General features: G+C 40.8%; 1 protein-coding gene across 3 annotated transcripts; it reads left to right on the forward strand.

The window, feature by feature from the left end:
* Window positions 1-1139: 1139 nt before the first annotated feature.
* LOC136486533 (uncharacterized) lies at window positions 1140-9474 on the forward strand. 3 transcript variants are annotated; one of them, XM_066483447.1, is made up of 9 exons: window positions 1140-1320; window positions 1407-1478; window positions 1575-1649; window positions 2710-2793; window positions 2931-3000; window positions 3074-3165; window positions 8727-8768; window positions 8911-8991; window positions 9079-9474. In XM_066483447.1, exons 1-9 carry the CDS (start codon window positions 1276-1278, stop codon window positions 9154-9156), a joined length of 639 nt encoding a protein of 212 aa, XP_066339544.1. In that variant the 5' UTR covers window positions 1140-1275; the 3' UTR covers window positions 9157-9474. The 3 variants fall into 3 exon arrangements, with proteins under 3 accessions (XP_066339544.1, XP_066339542.1, XP_066339543.1); XM_066483445.1 differs by having other exon boundaries at window positions 1153-1320; window positions 2710-2827; window positions 2920-3000; XM_066483446.1 differs by having other exon boundaries at window positions 1153-1320; window positions 2710-2827; window positions 2947-3000.
* The last annotated feature ends 7316 nt before the right edge of the window (window positions 9475-16790 follow it).

Here is a 16790-nt window from a genome sequence, read left to right on the forward strand (position 1 = left end):
TCAAGTGTTTCTGGTGTTTTAGACGTATGTTTCAAGTGTTTAATATGAATGTTGCATATGTTACTGTGGCTCTATACGCATGTTTCAAGGGTATGTTTCAAGGGATTCACATGTTTCAGACTTATTTTGCAAGTGTTTCATCTGGATATTGCAAAAGTAGATCTCGATGTTGCATATGTTGTTATGACTTTACACGCATATTTTTCAAGCGTATGTTTTAAGTGTTTTATCTATTTCAAACGTATGTTGCAAAGTGTTCAATCTGGATGTTTCAAAAATAGATCTGGGATAGCACATGTTTCATCTGCCGCAACCACCCTGCTGCTGCAACTGCGGGAGCCGCCGTAGGTCACTGTGCGGGCACCTAAGGCCGACATCTGCCTCCGCGGCACGCATCTGCAAGTGAGGTAGGTGACTGGAACCCATGTGGGGCCTGGGGATGGGCACGAGGTGCGAGATGGGCTGATGGAGCACGGGATGGGCGTGGGTGCGGCATGAGGACGCTAGCCCTTCCGTTATATGAAACATGTGCATATTTTGTTCAACGTTAGTCAAAAGTATCGTCTCTTCGCTTGGATTTATCCGCCTGGTTTATCAGCTATAGTACAATATTTCTCTCTCACAGCAAACACAGCCACAAAAATCATTAGCCGAACAGCCCGTAATGTTTAGTCTTTTTCTACTTCTACTATTCTACTAATAATAATTTGCCTATAGTACTTATTATATTTTCAACTTAGAGCCTCTTTAGCAGGGCTCCTGCAGGGGCTTCAGCTCCGGCTCCTGCAGGAGATATGTCAAACGCCTGTTTTGGAAAGGGCTCCACATGAAGAGCCGGTCAAGAGCCGGAGCCATTTTTTACCTGTGCAGGAGAAGCTTTAAAAACGAGCTTCGCGCGGCTCTTTACCGTGGGTTTACGTCGTCTAGTGCGAAGGAGCCGTTTTGTCAAACATTTTCAGAACGGCTTCAGCTCCTACAGAGGAGCTGCTCCTTTAGAGAAGTTAAAGTCGAAGCCATTTTTAGAGAAGCTGCTTCTTCAGATAAATTAGAGCCGGAGCCATTTTCAGAGGAGCGAAGCCCCGCCAAGGAGGCAGTGTCACGTAAACTCGTTTGTCCGTGGACGTAATTGCAATTTTCGCCCCAGGGGCCATATCCTCTCCCACAGGTTTTGCGGCTGCGGCACTCTGTCCCCAGCAGCGCCGCCTTCGTCTTCCCGGAACCCCGCCGACGCGCCCCTCCCCCCGCCCTCCTCGCCTCACCGCGCGCAAGAGCCCCATGGACACGGGCTCCTCACCCGCCGCCAGCCAGCAGACCTTCAAGGTTCGCCCTCACCAATTTCAATCCAATGACAACCCGTTCCTCTTCCTCACCTTGTCCTGACCGCCGGCGGCTTCCTCGCGTCGCAGCTGATCCTGGGGTCGTCGTCGGTGGCGCGAAAGAACATCCTCGAGGAGATGGGGCTGGAGTTCCATGTCATGGTGGGTCGTGCTGTTCTGATGCTTGGCTTGCTCCCAACCGCCCTGATTCTGCCGATGAAATGTTTATGGGACCTGTTTGTCTTTCTGTGGTTTCAGACTGCGGACATCGACGAGAAGAGCATCAGGAGGGAGAATCCTGATGACCTGGTCATGGTCCTCGCGGAGGCCAAGGTAGGCACAAAAAAATGCCCTGCTTTTTCCGCCCCCCTTTGGTGAGACAATGCTCTGGGTTGTGCTAAGTTGTAGCTTCAGACCTTCAGTATTACAGACTCGGGAGTTCTGCAGTTACATCCAGTTGCCAATGTGATGATTTGTATGGCTCAATTGAAAATGCGTTGCTGGGTGATGCAAGTTTTTGCTGTAATGTTCTACTTGTAGTAAGACAGTAGTCCCTTTGTGCGTTGTATTGGGAGTTTAAAATAAAATATTGTTTTTTCATTTTGTGTTATAGCGATACTATGTGATGCCTGTATTTTCTTCAATCTGCACGAGAACACACATGAAAGTTCAGTAGTTGGTACCTTTGTTGTTTGCAAGGACCTATAAAAAGGCCTTTCTGTTGGAATAACCCTCATCAACAAGATAATATTTCTCTGAATATATAGAAATATTGTTCAGCAATGAATGCAGGAATTTTGTACATAAATCGGTTTGAGAACAAATAAAGTATACTTCAGGTTCAGGGGTAGTGGAAACTTATTTGAATGCTCGACCAAAGTAATCAGTCAATATACATGGTCATGTGCTGAACCTGGCCATCCAGCAACAAAGAAAGTTATCCTGTTCTTAAGACTGCTGAAGGCATCGATCATATAATTATACTTTTGTGTTTGCAGATGATGATTACGAAGTCTTGGATGAATCATCATATTTTTCTGATTTTTTTTCGGCTTTGGATTTTCCTACTCACTTCTTCAGTTGGCTTCTGAAGTTGTTCTGGATTTGCATAACTGAGTTGATTTCAAACCATTAGTTTTTACCATATTACCATGCATGCTTTTAAATAAAGTCAACTCGTTTTATAAATTTTCTAAGAGCTTCTAGGATACAATCTGGTTTCTCAACATACCATTCATATTCTTTTTAAAGGTACATGAAAACTAATACTTCTTTCTGTGGGAGGACAAGGAGGCTAAAGAAATGTCCAACCAAATTGGGCCTTGGTTGTTTTTTTAGCACCAACTATTTTTTCTCCCCCAGCATGGAGTTAACCACTTTAAGCATCTTTCAGGCTGATGCTATCATGTCCAGACTAAACCTTGCTGATTACCAGAAAGAAGGCAATCAACCAACACTCCTGATCACTTCTGACATAGTATGTCTCGATTACCTCTGCAGTCCTAATTTAGGTAGAATTTGTATGCCACAGTTGTGGATGTGTCTTCTCCTCTATTTTTTTGCTAGTATGTTATCATTTGTATGATTACATACTGAATTGTAGTTGACTTTGAGGTGGTCGTCCATGAAGGGATTATTAGAGAAAAGCCAATCACCAAGGAAGAAGCACGCCAATTCCTGAAAGGTTTGTTGTCCACTAAACGTCTGACTCACATTGTTTTAATGCATTTGTTTATTAAGTGAATCATTATCTTCAGGCTATTCTGGAGGTCATGTATCAACTGTTGGGTCTGTAGTTGTAACTAATCTTACAACTGGGAAGAGACTTGGAAGTTTGGACAAAGCTGAGGTAATTTTATCTTTTTAGCCAAAAGGACTCTTTCATCGACGCTACTCTTGTTATGTTGCCATTCAAATCAGATTTACTAGTTCAGAAGGATAGATGGTCCAATTTAGATGCGTAATTGATATATCAATATAGTTATTTAATAGAAATGAATTCACCAATGTAGGGGGGTGTGACAGAACCGCTCAATTTATACAAGATCAAGTATGGTTGTCCCTGTTTAACACGTTGACGCGCACATACTTTCACTTATATAAACCCGGTAGTCCGCCGAGTGCCACGAAGGACCTCGGTAAATCCACATCACAACCAAGACCGTAATAGATTGAACAAATACACATCACATACACGGAGTTGCAGCGGAAATAATGTTTACAATTGAGTTCATAAATTATAATATGTTGCCAAGTTTACAAATATGATAGCTAAAACAACATAGCTTTAAAATGGTTACAATAACATAAGTTTCAAATACACTGCTAGCATAAGTAACATCCTCCAACAATAGCATATAGACGAGAAATAAATATAGAGTCGCCGAGCCCACCGGCGGTTAGCCACCATCTTCCGCAGGCCGAGAACTTCACCTGCAACATGGTGGGATAAACCCTGAGTATTCGAATATACTCAGCTAAACTTACCCGTCAGGAGAAAAATAAAAAGACTCTCAAGAACATGCAAAGCTTATTTCGTGGAGCCGGTTGGATAGCATAACTTTGCAAAAAGAGCATTACTATCATGAGTCCTTACTTTCAATATTTTAGTCAATATTTTAGCATCAAGTTTAGTGAAGCTTATTATGGCTAACTTTGCACCTATTCTAGAGCAATCACTTAATTAATAAGCATCATAATAGCAACCATACCTGGTTTATCATATAATTATCATAACCATCATATTCCATCCAGTGTTACTACGAATGACGGAAGCCCGGTCAAGTTTCTCACTATCCGGGAGAGACGGCGATTCGAATCGATTGCAACCAGCTGGGCAGAAATCCTAACACAAACCCAGGTGTACCGCGCGAAGGTAGCCTTAGGTCACCTTTGGTACAAGTCGGGACTCATTTCGTGGGTTCGATCAGCATCACACACTTAGGGACTAACCAGCTGCCAGGACGCTGAGGCCTAGCCTCGGCTCTCCGCACATCTTTACTACCTCCGGTGTGCACCCTCGGACAGAACGACTCCAGGCCTGAGTTGAGCTATTCGGCTTCGTGGTCGGAATGAGTTATCCAGCCAGCTAAGTGAGAGGCTGTGTTCAAAATGACCGAGGACCAACAACGATGCGGTCCTTAACCGACACAGACGGGATAAAATATGCACCCAAGACCTCCATGTCTTGCTGCCTCTCAATCACCAGATCTCGTCTGGTCTCCATTTATTTATCATCACATGATTATTTTCCACAATAGCAAATATAGCCAATCGTGACCAGGTATCCACCTATCTTGTAGGTGACAGGAAATCACCCACTTCTACCGGTCTAAGCATGGCGAAGCATAGGTCGGCCTATTCATCTAGTAAGGGCACCAGCATTTATATATATAGTGGACAAGGTAGGAAACATGTACCAACGGCTTCATTCGACTCCTATCACCTAATGCAGCATACAAAAGTTATACTTATGTGCATTTGTAAAAAGAGAGGGTAGGAGACTTAGAATGATCCGAGGTTTGCCTGGGATCCAACACTAGGTCAGTGTTTGTTAGATGACACTCGCTTGGTGAGCATCTCCAGTTCAGGCATGAACTCTCGGGGTCCTTCCATCTTCTGGATCCGTCCATCAACACACCATCTTCGGGACTTATCCGCCAACACCGTCTTCTGGTTCGACTCCAACATCATGTCCTTCCACCCTTCACGTGGTTCATCTAGCGTACATAAATTAGATGCACAATACAGAGATATGAATGCAAAGAATGGCCGCAAGGGATGCATCACATAAAAGCATTCAAAACAAGCTCAAGGTTACATAAGAAGGTATAGCATATAGAGTTGTTTAACTAAACGTCACACAATCTATTATTGAAAGATAGTAAGCACATCAAGCATGGCACATAAGTTAACTTAAGTTTTGCTATTACAAGCATTCATCAATCAAGAATTAACTAAACATGTTTAGCCAAAACAAGATCAAGCTAAAGCAATTAACTTAGCACATGCCTAGAATCTGGTCAGCAACACAGAAGGCACTTGTTTCAACCATAACTGGAGTTATAGGCATCAAACAAAGGTGATCCTAGACTTTCTGAAAAGGTTAGGAAATTTTCCACAACTTTGTTATTTACACCTAGAGCTGATTCAAAGGTTAATAAGGTTGAAAAACACTAACAAGCAGATCTACACAAACTAGAATAGAAAACTGACATGAACTTCAGAAATGCATAACTGGAGTTCTAATAATCCAACAAACATGACCCTTAATATTCTAGAAAGCTTATTAAGTTATCGATAACTTTCTTATTATTACTGCCAACAAGATAAGACAACACAATGAAGACATTTTGGACAGAACCTGCCATTCCACTTTGAACAACTATAATTAGAGTTCTAGACCAGCAAAAGTGGTGCTCTTAGACATTTTGGAAAGCTTAACAAAAACACTACAATTCTTCTATTATCACCAATACATGATTACATGTTTAAATAAGCAAAAAAATACAATCATTCAGATTTGTTCAGAGGACATGCAAAACCTGATAGCAAACTTCTAAAATCTATAACTCCTAAACCAGCAGGCCTAAAATCATAAAATTTTAGGACAAGCAAGATAAGGAAATTATCTACAACTTTGGTATTCACCACATTTACAGAAAACATCATTTGCATCACGAAAATATCACCACCACAGAAAATGTGTATGCAGCCATAACAGCAGAGATACAACTATATGCATTTATCATTTATGTTGTTAACAACTAACATTTTGTTGCTATATATACAACTCCTAATCATAACCAATCAATCACATTACTTAACACCAATTATTAGAAATATTACATGGCATAAACACATGCATCTATTAACAAACTTTCATCCTCTACTTATATAATGCAACATATATATTATTTTTAGGTGATATTTTAAACATAGAGTTGAGAGTTGGAATTTTTACAGGTGAAAGGTGATATCAAAACATGGCTACTGTAGAAATATTACATGCTCAGGTTTTATAAATCAATCATTATAATCAAAACAAGTTTTAATTACAAAAAGACACGTGAGAGCAAGATAAATCTAAAACTCAACATTTGCTGTAAACATCTAGCCATATTATGTATCAACATGACAACCACATCAGACCAAGGTACATTTTCCATTTTTACACCTTCATAATAATTATAACTTATTTAAAACTATTTATCAAACATTAAGCATGCTAAATCCATAACTCAATCATACCGCATCCAATGAACATGACAATTTTACCACAGTACACATATGACATCAGTAGTCTACCATAAAAATTTCACAGTCATTGGAGCACCACAACTTTAGATATGAATTTATTCCTAGAAAACCCTAATTTACAAAAATAAATAAAAACAACAGAAACTTTCTACTAAAGCATGCCATATTTTAACTCTACTGCATAGATATACTCTTAAGAATTCTAAAACATCTTCATTTGCTATTTTACGACTTTTCTACGATTTACTATGATTTTTCAAAGTTTCAGCCGATTAAATGCAATAAAGGAAAAGATAAAGGAAAAACACATTTGCACTGAGGACCCTAAACTTTCCACTAAACAGATTCCAACAAAAAGGTCCTTTAAGGCACTATTCATATGAGTCATAGATTTTGCATCTGGACCCAAGAAATAGCTTCTATTTCCATTTTATTCCCTCTCTCCTTCACCGGAACGGAGCAGAGCACGGCGGGCGGAGCCGATTTCGGCCGGTCGGGGCGGTCCCCGACGGAGGCGAGTGGCGGGGGAGCAAGGGGGCTGTCCACCGTGCCTGAGGGTGGCACCAGCTGGGACAGGGACGGGCCCAGGCGGCTCGGCCACGTGTGTGCGCAGCGCACGGAGGCGTAGCTCGGGTGGCGACCGTCTGCAGTGGGGATGGGGCCGGGAAAAGGGGGCGCCCGGGGGTGGCGCGCTGCGGTGGAGGCGCTGCCTTACTCAGTTGTGCGGTGGTTGGCTGTGTGGACAGAGAAGGGAGCGGCGGCGGCACAGCTCTAGTCGGCGGAGCTCGGCATGCCCGCGCGCACGCGACATAGGGCGAATGGGAGAGCCAAGGAGAGTGAGAGCGAGTGAGGGAGAGGGGGAAGCTCGAGCGTCCACTTCTAGAGGGCGCAAAGAGAGGCAGGGCACGCGTCGGCAATGGTGGGGCGCGAACTCGTGCATGACGGCCACGCCGGTATTCTGTCGAGCACGTGGCGGGCGACGGTGTGGGTATGGTGGGCGCCGATTTTAGGCCAGCTATGGGCCGATTTGGCGAACGGGCCTTGAAGCAAAGTTGCTTATCTCGGGCTGCTCTACAAACCTTATTTAAGATGTTAAGTCATTAGAGCCACGGATTCGGAGATAATCAGCACCAAACTAGAGTGTCAGCGAGAAAACGAGGATTAAGGAAGAGCTCGGTTTTTGTTAGTTTTGGGAGGTCAAACTAATCCCAATCTTTTGTATGTCCTTCTCCAAGATGTAAACTCTAAATTTTATTTTTGGATCAAATTATGTTGCTTAACAAAAATCCGAGAACGCGAGATGCAAATGTCAATGACGATGAATTCCGGACTTAGAATTATTTAGAGCCCAGAAAACAGCAGCTGGTTCAGGTTTGAAGCCTTTATTTGACAAGCTTAGAGGAAGATTTAGACTTGGGTCTTTAAACAAAGTTTATTGTACACATCTTGATCTGCAACTTTTCTTAAAGGTTAAACCTCAGATCTGGTACAGAAGCTATCATTCCACTTCGGTCAAAGCAGTATCTCAATAAAGCTTTAAATTATGCTTTTTGGTCTATTGAAGCATTTTCTTGACATTTGCTCAAGATGAACCTTTCATAACTTTTGTTCATGAGTTGAATTAAGACTGTTTGAGAAAGGTTGCAAGGTTTGGTCGACATCCCATGTTTCCATTTACCCCATGAAGCAATTCTAGAAAGGTTATAACTTATCATTTTACGTGCCTTCTTGGCTCCAAACTTCATGAAACTTTTTCAATGGTCAAGATAACTAGATGTTAAGGTGATGCTCATGAAAGAGCCATGGTTAACACTACTCAAGCATACATTTGAAAAGGGTCAACATATAAGCAAAGGTGTGTTGTCCAAGTTTAAGTTGGGGCTCATTTTCATAGATTTGACCTTAACACCTTCATCACCACTTCCGAGATAAGGAACTAAAGCTCCTGATTACCACTTATCCTATCATGTTTGAGCTCAAACCCACTGCTTAGCATGTGGCTAACACCTGGGTTGTTAAGGGGGGGGGGGGTATTTGGTATATGAGATTCTTCAAATTTATTGTGTCAAAAAGAATTTTTTGTCTTAAATGTGATATTTGTGGATGATAATTGACCAAGGAAGTTTTGCATTGTCATTCTACACTCCGCAGGTTTATTTCCACGATATACCAGATGAGGTCATCGAGAACTTGGTACATGCTCATTTATTCTACTTCCATGCCTTTTATAAATAACAGCAGCCAAAATAATTGCTGGATTACCATCACGAGGTTCAATATTTTCATATTTGTCATGTTGTTATGTCACTGAGCTTTTCTCTTCCCTGTTTGCTAGATCGATGAGGGAGTAGTATTTAGGGTCGCAGGTGGCTTGCTACTTGAACATCCATTGACCCTTCCATTTGTCGAAGCAGTGGTCAGTGTCTCATTCACCTTATCTTGGTTGTCTTATAGGGTTTTTGTTTCCATTCATACAAATGTGAACTAGCCTTGACTTGTGCAGGTTGGTTCTAGTGATAGCGTCATGGGGCTCTCAAAGGAGATCGCAAACAAGCTAATTCACGACGCACTGTCTACTTAGCATAGCAACTTTGGAGCTATTGTTTCTGATCAAATTCTTACTGCACTCGCCCGGAGATGACATCACACAGAAAGCATATCTGGGGATACCTCATAGTGAATCAGTTATTCTTGTATTTTTCTTTATTTAAATGTTAATCGAAGACAGGCACACCTGTGGAGTGAGCAAGGACGCTCCAATCCCATGACCTGCCATTGCAAATTGTGATCAGGTTGTACTTACAGCCTGTTTCACTTGGAAGGATATATTGATGCTTCTATAAGTGGGGCAATTTGTATGATTTGTAATATACTGATATATATAATCTCGTTTCTGATTTGTGATGCTGTGCTCTTTGCCTCTTTGCAATTGTTATATAGAGCACAACAAGTGTAGGGATGAAAATGAATCGGATATGAACTGCTATGTACGGATACGGATACGAATACATGACCGCGGGCATTAAGTGTTAGATAGCGTTAGATATCCAACTTCGAGTGTTTAGATTTGAATATGATATGTGATATTGAATGTTTGGATTAAGATACGGATTGTAGTTGTTGATTTCATTTCTACATTCTAGGTAGGGGTGAGCCATATATGTTCTGAAGTTATGTCCTAGTAGGTCACAATTTCAGAAAAGGGCGGGGGCTACAATTTCATGACGAAACCAGGGGCATTTAACATGGATGCATAAAAAAAAGTCCAACTTTTAGGTAAAACTAGGTAGCGTGCCCGTGCGTTGCTACGGGATAGCTAATATTTTGTACTAAAAACACACGGATCACACGATAAGATAACAATACTTTAAAAATTAAAATACCAACGATAAAGTGACATTTAATCCAAAAAGCAAAGTTTATGAATTTAACACAGTCACGGAGAGCGCGATGTCGCAGGCTCACAGCCTCTACTGTATAGATCTTTTCGTGATGCGGCTAACATAATATTTTATATCGGCAAGAAGAAATCTCCAATATTCATTTCTTTCGTGCGCCAATAAATCCACGAATAAGTTCCGCCGCATCTCCATACCATCTTGTACATAGGTTCGAGTATATATGTAAATATAGGTAAATGCTCGTGCATTGCAACGGGAAAAAAACAATGCTACGATAACATATGTATGAACATGTGTGGTACTATTACCTATAAGTATGATGTACGGAACACCAATATTACATAAGTCTTCATGTTGTATAGTTCATTATAAAGATCAAGAAATCATTAGTATTTTACCTTCTAACTTGACTATAAACCATCAGTTTAAGGGCCCTAGCATGCATGAAAAAAAGACAAAGGTAATATCTTTCAGAACAAGATAATTAGATTTGGACATGTAACTATAAACGTATCAGACAACCATCTGGACCAATTCCCAACCTACAGAAGTATATATCATGTGTTAACAATCAATAGTGCAAGGGAGGTGTCATGCATAGTTCCTATTCTAGGTTGTTTGTTTGTTCATCATGCAATTGCAAGCATTTCATAATTTAAGCACATACAGAGTTCTTAAGCTATGCCTGATCCAAAGCTTAAGTCGTCAGCTAGAATCGGCAGAACTCTTGAGTCCATAATTGGGTCAGATATAGTATCCGTGGGTATCTCATTCTCTGATTCACGAAGGATGACATTAAACATAGCAATATCTAAATCAGCTACGCAATGCTCCATCACCTGATAGAAACATAAAAAATTTCATGACTTCATATAAAAGATACCATTACCAAAGAAACAAAAACCAGCATCTGAAAGCATACCAATTTTGTCAACACGGGTAAACATCCACACTCATGTCCATCAGCACGAAGAGGGTAACTTCTGCTGAATGCATCATCAAATGTAGTTTTCCAGAGATCAATAGAAAAACTTCTATGTTGCTGATCACCCAGAAAGCCCTAACAACCTCCCAATCTTTGGAGTTGACAAATCTTCTACAGGGGTTTGCATGTGGGGTGTCATTGTATGTGAAATGAAAATTCTTTAGAAAACTAAAAAATGAATTTGTTTGCGGTAGGTTTTACTCATCACTGTTTTACAGGAGCCATACTCAGCTTTTTGGAAAGTGCCAGGACAGTAATAGGGTTAACCTTTATATGCCACCACATCTTCTCCAATGCATCTACAATGTGCTAGTTTCGCCCCAATCATCTAGCAGCTTCATGATATTGGGTATACTTGCCATTGTAGTTACTTTTCCATCGTGTTGTAGCAAAACTCCTCTCAGGCTTCTTTGCACCATTTGTGCTGAAAACCTTAAATGGACTTGAGTACCGTGAAGTACCAAATGTTTGTGCAACGATCTCTCAGGACAAATGTGTTCGATAGCCAAAATGTCAGCCTACATCAAAATTAGGTTCTTACTTCTTAAATTTTGATCTAAAAGAATCGGTGCTAACAATAATAAGGGAAACAAGCGGTAGAGCGTAGTCATAATTTACCTTGAAACATCATTGCCACGAGATTTTGAAACAAGCAGAAGCCCAGAAACTAAATTTTTTACAACTGAAGCATTCCTATCTGAGGACCAAAATTTTGATGCATGAATGTAAATCCTAGATAAATGGGGAGCTAGCGTATGAAACTTATGTGATGAACAACCATACTCTAGCACCACAGAGTAGAGAGAAGCCTCAAGAACAGCCTCATTATTTTCATACGAAACTTAGTTGCCATTATAAGCTAGGTTTTCTTCAGTATTAGCAATTCCATAGTCAGTGCCCCAAATCTGATCACATTTCGGAGTTTCATTCAAATATCGACCTCCTTTGCCTCTTCAGTGGCTTTACCTTCAATCTCTCTGTCCTCAATGGCATTACCATTAGTTACTTTGCTCTGAATAGGTTTATCATTAGTGACTTGACATTCAACGACCTTATCATCCTTTATTCCGTCCTCAATGTCCTCATCATTCTTTGCTCTGTCTCAACAGCTTTGTCATCGGTGGCTCTGCCTTCAACAGTGCTATCATCCTTGATTTTGCCCTCAACTGCTTTATCATCTACGGGTTATTAGTAAAAAAAAGAAAAAATCCATCTCAAAGAAAAAAGGAACAAAACTTACACCATTTAAATATGAAAAGATCAGACAAATATTAAAGCAATGGATATTAGTATGATTGTTATTTTACATCTACAGGCAACAAATCACGAATGAATCATTGATGTCTAATGGAATGCATAAATAACCAGCGCCATAGTCATAAATTAAGTCTGTTGAGCTAAAGAAAATAGGGAGACAAAAACAACCATTTCCCTTGCTTATCTGAACAATCTAACAGTTGCTGCTGCTTTCACTTCACCAACAGAAGATAAATATCAAGGCACTGCTAGTTTCTTCCAAACTGTCATGCCTGCTTGTTCACAAAGGTGGGAACATCATCAAAAGATTATGTAAATTCGATTAGCATTCTATCTCTTTCTAGCAAGAAGCCAATTATGGCTACCAACTCAAGATTATGATTTAGTAGTACATACTACCACCTTATTAATTCTAGAGCTCAGAGAAATCATGTGGTAAGATATTTCACTACCTTAAACAATCCCTGTTTGTATTATTACCAGCAATAATCTTAGTATTTTTTATGAAACTATCCGAAGGTACAAAATTACACGTGACAATCGAGTCATGCAAAGATTAGATAGAAAATATCAACGGTGTATGAAACCCATCATCTTCTTCCTCATCATCGTCCCCAACATCATCCTGCTCAATGGCTCGCCATGGTACAACGGCAGATTAAGCACCATACAAAAATAGGAAAAAAAGATTATCAAGGTTGACTGAATTTTGACACTGGTCTGTACACTCATAATCACCGATTTCAACGAGCGCCATCAGCCTGTCGGCAACGTCGAGCTCCTCGGTGTCCTATAGGGGGCACGCGAAGTCCTCAAGATCACGTACTCGCCACCGACAACATCATGAATGCCCGTTCCTGTAAAAAGCAGGAGGAATCAGCAGCGATCAACGAAGTGCCCGGCCTGGGCGCAATCGACCCCGCGAGATTGGCCTCTTGCTAGCTCCTGGACGACGCGGGCGAGGGCGAGATTGTCCTCTTGCTAGCTGAGGCCAGTGAACGGCCACCTCCCGTCAGCCGGCGGTGCGACCGCCACTGCAGGGATCGACCGCCACCGCAACGTGGTAGATAATCATGTTCGGTTGTTTTGCATGAAGGAAAATCATAACCTCTTAATGAGAATAATTTCTTATTTGATTTGATTTGATTGATTGATAGTAGTTTCCTTTTGCATGCAAGAAAGTTATATCACAATAGGCGTGATGGTCGCGCGAGGGAGCACTTTCTTTTGCATGGAAGGAAACTGCCATGATTGCCACCGCACGCAGGTCTCATGCAAGGAAAATCAACAACTGCCGTGATTGTCGCACGGAGGTGGGATCGATCGCATGGGGTGGCAGACGGATGAACTAAGACAATTGTCGCACCAAAACGATGTCCACACTTTGTTCTTTTTAGTTGTAGGAGATGTCCAACACTTTGTAGTAAAGTTTTCTCTTTTATTTGGGAACTAACTTTTTAAATTAGTTGGTTAGGTTTCTTATAGTAGAGACTTGTCTATATGAGTTCAAGTTCTCAATTTGGCATGTGATGCTTGTGTTTTTATTTATTTTACTAGGTAGCGTGCCCGTACATTGCTACGGGATAGCTAACAATTTGTACTAAAAACACACGGATCGCATGATAAAATAATAATATTGTAAAAATTAAATACCAACGTTAAAATGATATTTAATTCAAAAAATAAAGTTTGTAAAATCAACACAGTCACAGAGAACGCGGCGTCGCAGGCTCACAGACTCTACTTTATAGACTTTTCCGTGATGTGGCTAAGATAATGTTTTATATCGGTAGGAAGAAATCTCTGATATCCATTTCTTTCGTGAGCCAATAAATCCGATATCCATTTCTTTCGTGTGCCAATAAATCTACGAATAAGTTCCGCCACATCTCTGTACCATCCTATACACAAGTTCAAGTATATATGTAAATATTAGTACCTGTCACGTGGACAATACTGCGTGTTTTGAAAAATCTCTCACAAAACCTTAAATAAAGTATGTTATACTCATCATATATATGTGTGGCTTTAGGTCTATTTCCCACATACATATACCGTAGAATAATGTATGATTGTTTACATTACCGTGGTATTATTTTTTTCTGTTGCACAATAATTGAATCGATTAGAAAATAATCGTTACCCGACACTCCAAGGATTACAACTGATGTCCTTTCTTACGTGCAATAGCTTTGTCGTGTATCAAAGAAACCTTCTTCGTAGAAAACCAACACAAGATGACATGCATTGAAGGCAAACATGATTAAGGGCTAAAACAAAAGATAAAACCCACGCACAACCTGGCACTGCCGGCACATAGCCACACATGTCAAGCATGGGTCTTGTGTATGTGCCTAAAAACCCGAGATAATATAACAAAGAATAACATGCTATATGACAAAGTAGCTAATGCTATGTGCATAAACATATAGCAGTGCCAACATCTCACAGATCACATTTGCCAAGTAAACAACATTGTCCTCACATAGCTACAACTGATCATCGCTTCCGTTCTAGTAATCAAGGGAGCATCAAGTTCTAATTCTCAGCTACAACTCCCATTCTCACCGCTATCATCCACACGAGAAAAATGTTCACCTGAACGCACTGCACTGGAGACGTCCTACACTTGAGTCTATCCTGAGACAGGTAATCCTGCAGCAATGTCACTCTAGCCAAGGCAGCCGTTGACAAACAACTGGCACATTGCAGCACCACGCGGGAAGTAAATGCCCTTCCCCTTCACTTTATTCTCAGGTGAAGTAACAATGGAGGCCAGCTTTGGCTGGTTGGGGATTTTGAATTTGCCGTGTGAGATCCCAACGACATGAAGGGTTTACATCAACAACTTGAACCTGCATGAAGAATGAGACTGGGTTACATTGTTACCCTCGATTATCAGATAGTATACATTAATAATGCAAATACTAACAGCCTTGTTCCCCAAAAAAAGAGAGCAATTTGACGATGTGTGCAAATCAGCAAAAGATCATTCTGTTTCTTCTCTAATAAAATGAATCATTCATCAAAAGATCCTCAACTCAAGGCCCAAATATACAAATATCCTCAATTGTAGTAATATCTGAAGTCTGATTTTTTTGGGGAGCGATGTGTCAACAAAATATCAATATGATCCATGATGATGACAATATTTGCTACATTTAAGCATCTTATGTAAGTCTAGCTTAATGATTAGAATACAAATCATAAGATGGTATTATCAATAAGCCCTGAAGCCTCTAAAGAAAGATGTTCTACTTCCCAATGCTAAATACTGAAGATTCAAGAGCAAAACTGAATGATGAAAAGGAGAAAAACTGCTCTGCAAATTTTTTTCAAGAACAAGCCTGAAAGTATGACTGTGCTAGGTGGGTGTTTCCTTGTACTAAACTGCAATTTATTTTTATAAGAAGGCAAATGATAATAGTCCAGTACCATTAAGATATTAATCATTCATTTTGGTGCAATTGGTGTACTGTCAAAATGCAGTACTGAAAAGGTCCGCGGTATTGTATAATATTTTTGAGTCATATACTGAAACTAATTAATCACTTACCGCTGCTAAGCGACACTCCACAAATCAACCTAGATCCTAGCGGCTAGCGAATTATTTCGTATAGTGAAAGGTCTTAATGGCTAGAGGGGGGTGAATAGCCTAATAAAAAATTATACAACAACACTTAACAAAATGGTTAGACAATTATGAGGCGAAGCAAGTGTTGCGCTAGCCTACTCAAAATGCAAGCCACCTACCACAATTCTAGTTTAGATAGTATCTATTCACACAATAGCTATAACACTACCCTATGTTAATATGCTCTCAAAAGCTAACTAAAGAGCCACACCAACCAAGCAAGCAAGCTCTCACAACTAGCTACACTAAAGAGCTTGACAACTAGTTTGCGGTAATGTAAAGAGAGTGATCAAGAAGTTTATACCGCTGTGTAGATGAAGGAACCAATCAATCACAAGGATGAATAACAATGAAGACCAATCACCTCGGAATCAATGATGAACACAATGATTTTTTACCGAGGTTCACTTGCTTGCCGGCAAGCTACTCCTCGTTGTGGCGATTCACTTACTTGGAGTTTCACACGCTAATTGGCATCACACGCCAAATCCTCAATAGGATGCCGCACAACCAACACAAGATGAGTATCACATAAGCCATGAGCAATCCACTAGAGTACCTTTTGGCGCTCCGTCGGGGAAAGGTCAAGAACCCCTCACAATCACCACGATTGGAGCCGGAGACAATCACCAACCTCCACTCAACGATCCTCGCTGCTCCAAGCCATCTAGGTGGTGGCAACCACCAAGAGTAACAAGCGAAACCCGCAGCGAAACACGAACACCAAGTGCCTCTAGATGCAAACACTCAAGCAATGCACTTGGATTCACTTCCAATCTCACTATGATGATGAATCAATGATGGAGATGAGTGGGAAGGCTTTGGCTAAGCTCACAAGGTTGCTATGTCAATAAAAATGGCCAATGGTATGAGCTTCAACCGGCCATGGGGCTTAAATAGAAGCCCCCACGAAATAGAGCCATTATACCCCTTCACTG

Source organism: Miscanthus floridulus, chromosome 10 (assembly GCF_019320115.1).
Source record: "Miscanthus floridulus cultivar M001 chromosome 10, ASM1932011v1, whole genome shotgun sequence".
Lineage (NCBI taxonomy): Eukaryota > Viridiplantae > Streptophyta > Magnoliopsida > Poales > Poaceae > Miscanthus > Miscanthus floridulus.